At 40.4% G+C, this 10,125-nt stretch overlaps 1 protein-coding gene across 1 annotated transcript; it reads right to left on the bottom strand.

The window, feature by feature from the left end:
- Positions 1–8,199: 8,199 nt before the first annotated feature.
- On the bottom strand, positions 8,200–9,486 carry LOC136886703 (zinc finger protein 33B-like). Its single transcript, XM_067159507.2, has one exon. It carries the CDS (start codon positions 9,484–9,486, stop codon positions 8,200–8,202), a length of 1,287 nt encoding a protein of 428 aa, XP_067015608.2.
- Positions 9,487–10,125: the final 639 nt, after the last annotated feature.

The following is a 10,125-nucleotide window of genomic DNA, read 5'->3' as shown; positions in this document are numbered from 1 at the left end:
CAAATGTAAAAATATAACCTATTTCTCATAATACTCTTTTGAAATTATTGATAGGTTCAACATCATCCATATAATCATTGAATAATGAAACAAAATGTTTGTGTTATCTGAACTGCAGCCGCATCATCATCAGGTCCGATTTCTAGATATCCGTTTTCACTTATATCACAGTTATCAGTAAAATTATCTTTGTTGATATGTCATTTACTCACTAAAAATTTACCTCCACCCCTGCTCAACAATTCTGTGTCATTTCTTATGCCGTTATTCAGCTCAGTCTTAATATCCGCAGTATTCAATCCCGTCATATTTACGAACTAAACAGCTGACCAGCACTCGCGGAAGTTCAAGACCGTTGTCTAGACAACTTCAAGACAAATTCTCACTCTTTCTTTTATTTGCTAAGGCTAGTATATTGTACTGCATGTTCATCAATGCCTAATAAACAATTCACCACCAAAAAATACAACACTATTGCATAGATTGCACACGTATGCAGATAATGCAGCTGGGTGTTTTCGGGCAATAAGGACCGTAAGGCAAAGTGAAGAGTCGGGCGCTTTCGGGCGGGAAGGGGTTGATTAGTTCTAGGCTGGTTTTTTAATTTATCTGTCTTCTTTATGTGAGACTTTCTCTTTTTTTAGGATTTTTTCAGTTGTTAGCTCAAATTGTAACTTGGCACATCATAATTTACTATTGGTCTAATGGGACATGAGTTTCTGTGTATTTTGGGGATGGCTCTTACTGTGGGGAGTACCGGGCGAGTTGGCCGTGCGCGTAGAGGCACGAGGCTGTGAGCTTGCACCCGGGAGATAGTAGGTTCGAATCCACTATCGGCAGCCCTGAAGATGGTCTTCCGTGGTTTCCCATTTTCACACCAGGCAAATGCTGGGAATGTACCTTAATTAAGGCCACGGCCGCTTCCTTCGAACTCCTAGGCCTTTCCTATCCCATCGTCGCCATGAGACCTATCTGTGTCGGTGCGACGTAAAGCCCCTAGCAAACTAACAAAAAACTGTGGGGAGGTTGGGATTTTTTGATAGTGAGGCTTTCTTTTTCTTGTTCTGTGAGAATAAAGTCTGTTTACTGGATAGCTTGTTTTATTTTGTTTTGAAATTTATTTGTAGGGTCACATTGTAGTTCTTGAATTCCGTTGTTGTTGATGACAGCTATTGTTTTTTTCTATATACCCAAGAATAGAACATAAAAAGAAGTGTCAAGAGTATAGATCTTGAACAGCAGTGCACTCGCATCTCAGATATGTTCAGACACCATTCTTTTCTGTAGTGTCTGTAATTTAAAACTCAACCAGCACACATTTATTCAGAGAACAGTGTGCATAAGCTGCAGAATTTCACCTTTAAGCAACTCCTGGACAATATCACATCTATAAATTAGCAGTTCACAGTGTTGGGAGTAGATTTTTGCTGTCGAGTCACAATTATTCACTGAATATCCCTCTTCCAACTCTCAAGGTTTTCAAAGACTCTGAGGTGCAAGAATGATGTGCAGGAATTCACTTTTATGCCAGTATAACTACAGACGTGTGCTGGGATATTCAGCTTAATCAAATACCTCTAGAATGGACCCAAATTACACTCGCCAACATGAAAGTAGAATGTTATGACATCACCATGTAAGCTATCAGATGAAGAGAGACTGAACTGTAAGCCACATATTCAGAAGATTACAATTTACTGTGTTTACAGTAGCAACAGACAGAGCAAGGAAAGATGATGACAATAAGTCGCTTCTTCTCCAAAATTATTTCACAGCTTCTCCGCCAAGGCAGAGTTTTACTATGAGATCACCCGACATTAGTAACATTGTAAAGAAGTTTAAATGATGCAAATCTTACCTGGAAATTTTTTGGAGGAAAAATATGTTCACTATGAGATTCAATTAAATCCAGCACCCACAATTGTCCTTCAGTTCAGCAGCTACTAGCACTAAAATTGGATAATGTATGATAGGAGATCATGTCAATCCCACAACGATACCATTACCAAACCATGGAGAATAAAAACATAACTATACAACCTACAGAAATCCATTTCAATAAATGCCAGAGGTAATCAACAAACAATAAACAGTCATTTGATGGGTACTTAGCTCATGAATTGTCCTGATGCCTCGATCTTGAAACGCTGCCTGTCACAACTTCATTGGTAGCTGGACCTAACCAAGGTTCCTTCACTATCAAGTCCACAACTTTAATTCAGCTTTTTGCCACTATCAAACATAGCATGCATTGCCATCTCCCTAGTAAATGCTAAGAGGCCAATTGTCCACTTGGCGACCATAATCTGGGGGCATGTGCCACCAGAACCCCTTTCCTTGCCCCATGAACAAAGTTTCTGTCACTAGTTGGACCTATAGATGTATATAAATACTGTTGTTTGTACTTCCTAAGAGTTGGCTGCCTTGCGTAGCACATTATCACATACTCCCAGACAAAGAAACAAAAGAGAGACATACTTTTCCTAGATGACCATGTAGCAAATGGCGGCTGTGGGGTTAATATTTGGGAAGCACATAGTAAATTATGCCCCTGCCAAACTTATTCAGCTACTAAGGGTTAAATTCTGATCTCTATAAAGTTATTTGCCATGAGACTCACAAGTGATGCATTTGTTGTTATTTAGGGTCAGGCTGGTTCCTCTTTGATTTTTACTTGCAGGTCCATTTCACACTGCAACTGAAGTAGTTAGAAGGTACTGGGGTTCTTGATTACTTCCAATGATTTTACACTGAAACATAGCCCAGAGAAATATATTACTTTATTGCAGTCATTGCTATTTAGGTTATCCTTCAACAGACTAAGCATTATGCTTGAAATTTTACATGACCGTCAATATTATGAACATACCAAAGAGACTCAAAATTTTACATGACTCTTAATATTGTGATCATACCTATTGGACCTCAAGTTTTCTATGACTGATACTATGCAGAACAATCTCCATAACAACACTGATAACCATAACAAGAATTCTACATATGATATCCTAAACGGAAACTTCTCAAAATTTCGAACCCTACTACCATATGTCGCAGCCTACAATGTAAAAAACAACTCAACATTCACAGCGTCACTATTAAATAGCAAACATAGGTAAATAACACAGCAACACAATATTTAAAATTATGCACTACGTATTGTAATTTCTTTCTGAAACTAGCCCTTCAGAAAAATTCTTCACTCCAAAAAATTTTGATAGGTAAGGTAAGTTACGTTATATTGCTACAACACACGAGGAACAGATTTGCCGGCACTTGTGACACAAAGGCCAGGAGTTTTCAAAAAGAATGCCATTATATGTGTATACAGTCTTAATGCTGAAGTAGAAATAAAATTTAAGAAAATTAAAAATATTAAATGTTAAAAATATGTAGAATGCTGAAACTGAGAAAGATTAGTATTAACTTCTTACTGTTCCCAATTGAGATCTATAATTTTCGCAAAAGTAAATTATAGAACTTGAACCTTACCGACAATAGAGATGTGGACACAGTGTAAATGATAGAAATCACAATTTCTCAATGAAGAAAATCTGTAGCACAATAAATTAACGGAATAGGCTGTAGAAATGGCTAATACGCGTCTTATGTAACACATACCTCACACCTAGAGACAAAACCTGATATTTTAATTCAGTGTAATCACTTAAAACAAACACTTAAAGAACGGATTTGATTTGTATCAGTCAGTAGAACGGGCTGAATTTAGGAAAGGATGAATTACCAGTGAGAACTCCAGAGTACACGACACTTCTTGAAAACAGCACTGGGTCCAATGTCCCGTTATATTTCTAACTATCAACTATCAATACAGTCCTGCTCTAGTGGGCTTTACGCGTGGTCAAAGAGAATGAGTAAGAGATGACTCTCAACGTTATTTTTCATTTCTGAACGCAACGGCTGCGCAAAGATTCCCAGGAATTGCACACCAGCGCCTCTAGTGTAAACAGGGCTGGACTAAAATTACCGGGCGGGTGATTTAAATCGTTTAGCGCACGGAGAGTCCCCAGGTTCTCGTCCCCCCTCCATTCTTAAATATTATATTAAATATATTTTTCTTCTTTTCTTTCTCTTCTATTTTTCTTTCATTTCCTTTTCTTTCTTTCCTTCTTTCTGTTACCTTTTTTCTGAAATACTGCATTCTGAACAATAATACACCTGGAGGTTGGGCTGTGCTTTATTATTATTATTAATAAATTTTTTGCTGGAGAAAAGCAGCTTACCAGCTTGTGCTGCTTATTATAATTATTTCAATTATGGAGCTATATTTTATTTTTACTAATTCACAAAGCCTTGAAGGATCGGAGTGACTGGCCTTGCCTGTGCTGCTTTTGTTTGTTTCTGCTGAGGAAAAAGGAAGCTAACTCACAAAGGGAGGAAGGAAGTGACCTGAAGGTGAGTGGGATTGGCAATCCTTATCTCAGATTAAGACCTATGACAGAAATAGTCACTAACATCCCCTCGTACATCAGTCCTCTTTAACACTACTTAAGCCAACTGTAACAGTCAATAGTATCAAGATATGCCACTTATGCAGGAAATAAAATATAAATACAATGTAAGAAAGAAAACCATATACAGGAACCAAAATGATGAAAGGAAAGTCATATGCTAAGGAGGGAGTTTGTAGGATTCAAAGGTAAATTTAAATGAAACATGATCTTTTGATTTATGGAGCTATATTCTACCTACTATCCACAGTGTTACAGGTATAAAATTGTGTAGAAATTATATTCAGCAGTGTTAATCATCAATTAATATTCATCAGCCAGAAAATATTCAATACAACACAAATACAAGATCATTCATTTATGAAAGAAAGACTGGAACTGACAAGGTACAACATAATACTTTTCTTTCTTATTGCAGTTTAACGTTGCACTGACATTGCAAAAGTTTTCAGGAACACCATTTGTATTTTCCCAAGGAACTTACTATATGATACATCTTTCAGTCTGTCAAAAGAGGCACCTAGGGCCACACACTGAAAAATATTGAGATTTGTACTTCTTTTGCATCTACTAGAGGATGGCAAATCTCTGGCAGAGTAGTGTTTGAAGAAACCAAGACATGATAGCACATACTCTGTTGCTACATACTGCACCAAAACACAACATATCATTCAAACAGTCATCTGCATTTAGATGATAACAATGTCAAGCTACAAAATTGTATGCATTTCTTGTATTCATTGATCTACACTATTTACAATAAAAATGTTCTATTTTATGTGACAGTAGGATATATCAAAAATTTTCTGCTACATGGAAAAGGATGGAATCATGAATATATTTGAGGGTTTAAAAGACAAGAGAGAGCTTACATATTCTGTGATTGCTCGCTCTTACAACATGCAGGAGGTACAAATAATGCTTCCTTTCAGTCCATCCGCAGGAGAGGAGTTCTAATAAATTTACAGAAACATGTAGCATCAGGATCTACATACAATAATATGGCAGCTGATCCAGCACAAAACATTCCCATGCCAAGTCACAACATAGCTCCACCTATTAAGAGCGATGTCCAAGGAATTGCTTGCTAATTTAGTACAGTATTATGAACAATATGCTGCTACTTCCACAACATTACGGTGTGCAAGGGACTTTGCTGTGACCTAGACGAAACGCCAGTTGAAGACAGTGGAAACTCACTTCAGACAGTGCCATTTGTACCTACTGTATATCGAAGGCAGAAATATATGTTGGTGGTTGCAGAGTAGGCTGATCTGTGGTCTGACAGCATGCACTCCAACCGGCCAAGCAGAGGAGGGGTGGCTATGGTTCGACCGTGTTTCTACACCTCTGCATTTGGGACACAGAAACGGGCTGTTCCCCTACCACTGGCTGTTCTGAGATTGGTTTTTCCTTTCGCTTGCAGTAAGGCGAATGACGGGACAGTTCCTAGTATATGTCATGGCCACCAAATATCTTGCCCTCACCACAAATCTCCTTGTTTAAGATGATGATGCCTGTTGCATTAAAAGGGCCTAAAATCTAGTTCATTGTTTTAAGAGAAAGTACAACTAGGCAACCATCCCCTATATATATATTAGTAATCGGAGAGAAGAAATGGAAGGGGGCTGACACTAGGAAAAATGATTGTATCAGCTAACAAGGACCATGCCCTTTGAGGAAAATAAGACTCCCTATGCCTCCATACAGAATACAATTGGGGACAGAAAAGAACAGGTCGTGATCGAGGTAGATCAGATAGGATAGATGAAAGTGGGGAGCCTGGCACAAGTAAGCGGAAGCAGTGCCAAAATTCAATTAAGGGCCCCGTGGTCGCCTACCCAAGCTCCCAAGTACAGAGCCCACATGGGATCCCTTTTAGTCGTCTTTTACAGCAGGCAGAGGATGCTGTGGATGTTATTCTACTGCCCCTACCCACAGGGGGACAACTATGATAAGGCTAGTTGCTTTACGTTGCACCGACACAGATAGGTCTTACGACGATGATGGGACAGGAAAGGCCTAGGAATGGGAAGGAAGCAGCCGTGGCCTTAATTAAGGTACAGCCCCAGCATTTGCCTGGTGTGAAAATGGGAAGCCACAGAAAACCATTTTCCGGGCTGCCGATAGTGGGGTTCGAACCTATCTCCCGAATACTGGCCGCACTTATGTTTCAAATTATCGGAAATTGATTTGCCTTGGTGTGGTATGTTTTCATGTTCTGGCCTGAGGAGATTAGTAAAACAACAACAGTAAGGATGCTTACCTCAAATATCTTGTACTTTTTCTTCAAACACGCAAACGAAGATAACAGATATACGCATACAAATCAAAGAAAAGCAAAATGTCACAAACGTCAAAAACGTGGTCGTCCCGCGTGGTCCAAGTTGTCAAACTCAAATCGACCAATAGCAATCAGGAGATGTTTCTACCAATAGGAGCTGCCGTATTCGTCACGTGGGCTTAGGGTGGGTGACGTGATGTACAACAGCGCGCCCACGCAAGTGGAGGGCAAAAGTATTCAGTCTGAGCCGGGTCCTCGGAAGGGTAGGACCTATGCCGCTCTCAAACCCTTTCACGTGGTAGTGGTGGGGGTAAGGTTCGGCAGTACGGTTCACTACCGTCTGCAGTGGTTCGGTTATTGATGTTGGGGAGGAAGGGGCGTTATCGTTGAAGGAGGGATCGGATATGGGTGGGGTATAGTAGCCATTACTTAATGAAAACAACTCATTTGCAAGCTTTAATCTGAAAAGGCAACAACCCGACAACATTATCGGGATCATTTTTGCAGTTGCTCACAATCTTGTAACTTATTTATTACTCTGTATAGAATAACATCATCTGCGAAAAGCCTTATCTCTGATTCCACTTCTTTACACATATCATTGATATATATAAGAAAACATAAAGGTCCAATAATACTGCCTTGAGGAATTCCCCTCTTAATTTTTACAGGGCCAGATAAAGCTTCACCTACTCTAATTCTCTGAGTTCTATTTTCTAAAACCTGGCCACCTATTCAGTCACTCTTTTATCTAGTCCAATTGCACTCATTTTTGCCAGTAGTCTCCCATGATCTACCCTATCAAATGCCTTAGACAGGTCAGTCGCGATACAGTCCAATTGACCTCCTGACTCCAGGATATCTGCTATATCTTGCTGGAATCCTACAAGTTGTGCTTCAGTGGAATAAACTTTGTAACAGTATGGCTCCTTTTCTGTGTGTGTCCGCATATGAACAGTTAGGTAAGACTGCCTTTCTTTGTGAATGATTTGCCACAGACATTGCAGTTGTTTGGCTTCTCGCCTGTATGGGTCCCCATATGATCGGTTAGTTTGCCTCTCTTTATGACTCACCTGTATGGTTCCGCATATGCTCGGTAAGTTTGCCTCTCTATATGAATGATTTGCCACAGACATTGTAGCTGTATGGCTTCCCGCCTGTATGGGTCCCCATATGACCGGTTAGAAAGCCTTTCTGTATGAATGATTTGCCACAGACATTGCAATATTTGGCTTCTCGCCTGTATGGGTCCACATATGATCGGTTATTTTGCCTCTCTTTATGACTCGCCTGTATGGCTCCGCAAACGTTCGGTTAGTTTGCCTTTCTTTGTGAATGTTTTGCCACAGATATTGCAACTGTATAGCTTCTCGCCTGTATGGTTACGCATATGATCGGTCAGACTGCCTTTCGTTGTGAATGATTTGTTACAGACATTGCCGCTTAAGGCTTCCCGCATATATGGGTCCGCATATGTTCGGTTAGTTTGTCTCTCTTTATGAATGATTCGTCACAGACATTGCAGCTGTAAGGCATCTCGCCTCTATGGGTCGGCATATGTTCGGTTAGTTTACCTCTCATTATGAATGATTTGCTACAGACATTGCATCTGTATACCTTCTCGCCTGTATGGGTACGCATATGAACGGTCAAACTGCCTTTCGTTGTGAATGATTTGCCACAGACAATGCAGCTGTAAGGCTTCTCGCCTGTATGTGTACGCATATGTTCGCTTATTTTACTTCTCGTTATGAATGATTTGCCACAGATATTGCAGCTGTATGGCTTCTCGCCTGTATGGTTACGCATATGATCGGTGAGACTGCCTTTCGTTGTGAATGATTTGAAACAGACATTGCAACTGTAAGGCTTCTCGCCTGTATGGGTCCGCATGTGTTGGGTTAGTTTACCTCTCTGTATGAATGATTTGCCACAGATATCGCAGCTGTATGGCTTCTCACCTGTATGGTTACACATATGATCGGTCAGATTGCTTTTCGTTGTAAATGATTTGCTACAGACATTGCAGTTGTATGGCTTCTCGCCTGTATGGGTCCGCATATGTACGGTTAGTTTACCTCTCTGTATGAATGATTTGCCACAGATATTGCAACTGTATGGCTTCTCGCCTGTATGGGTCCGCATATGACCGTTTAGAATGCCTTTCTCCATGAATGACTTGCTACAGACATTGCATCTGTATGGCTTCTCGCCTGTATGGGTCCGCATATGTATGGTTAGTAGACCTCTCTGTATGAATGATTTACCACAGATATTGCAGTTGTATGGCTTATCGCCTGTATGGGTCCGCATATGATCGGTAAGAATGCCTTTCTTAATAAATGATTTGCTACAGATATTGCACCTGTAAGGCAACTCGCCTGTATGGGTCCGCATATGACTGGTTAGAGTGCCTTTCGTTGTGAATGATTTGCCACAGACATTGCACATGTATGGCTTCTCGCCTGTATGGGTCCGCATATGTTCGGTTAGTTTACCTCTCTGTATGAATGATTTGCCACAGACATTGCAGCTGTATGGCTTCTCCCCTGCATTAGTCAGCTTCTGACAAGATAAACTGCTTTTCCTGACAAATGATTTACAACATACAGTGCATAAATGAGGCTTGTTGCCTGTGTGAAATCCCATGTGATCTGCTAGTTTTTTCCAGCTGAAGGAATCCCCACAGACGTTGCAGCAGTTTCGGTTCTCACCCGTGTGAGACCACATAACGTCCGGCCTTTTCCTGAAATTTTTATGAGATACTGAGCATTCGTTTATAACCCCACCTTTATGCAATCGCGTGTCCCCAGTCAGCATTTTCCTCTTTGTAAAGCAATTATCAGAAAATCCGCACACTTGGAGCGGGTGGATCCTGAGGTGCTTCGACAAGCTGCTTCGGCTACATAACACCTTTCCGCAGTGATCGCACTTGAAGGGTCGATCTTCCTTGTGTCTCTTCAGATGTCGCAAGAGGTCCAACTTCCTAGCCAGGACTTCACTGCACACACTACACCTAAAACTAGATGATTCGCCGTCCGGAGGTTGATGATCTCTATAGCTCTCCTCGGGTCTCGATCTACAGTGACAAATTAAAATCATGTGACCAATAGTTCAACAGCCAAATCCACTACAACTCTCGCACAGGAGATTTGCTACTGGACATTCCAATCACTGATATCCAGTGCAGAGAGCTCGTTAAACATAAACATTACAATCCTGTGAGTAAGCATCATCTGAGGTAAAATTTCAAAAGCTCTCACTTGTTACGAGAATATGTTACGTCTTTTCTTAATCACGATATCAGGCGCAAGAAATTTGTCACGGTTTAGAAATGTACGAGTTAATAGACAACCTCATTTGAAGAAA

The sequence above is a fragment of the Anabrus simplex genome, chromosome X (assembly GCF_040414725.1).
Source record: "Anabrus simplex isolate iqAnaSimp1 chromosome X, ASM4041472v1, whole genome shotgun sequence".
NCBI lineage: Eukaryota > Metazoa > Arthropoda > Insecta > Orthoptera > Tettigoniidae > Anabrus > Anabrus simplex.
The sequence above is the reverse complement of the archived record's forward strand: the minus strand, read 5'-3'. Positions and strand labels throughout refer to the sequence as shown.

Coding starts and splice junctions, on each gene's coding strand:
- LOC136886703 (XM_067159507.2), bottom strand. CDS start 9,486: ATGTGGTCTCACACGGGTGAGAACCGAAACTGCTGCAACGTCTGTGGG.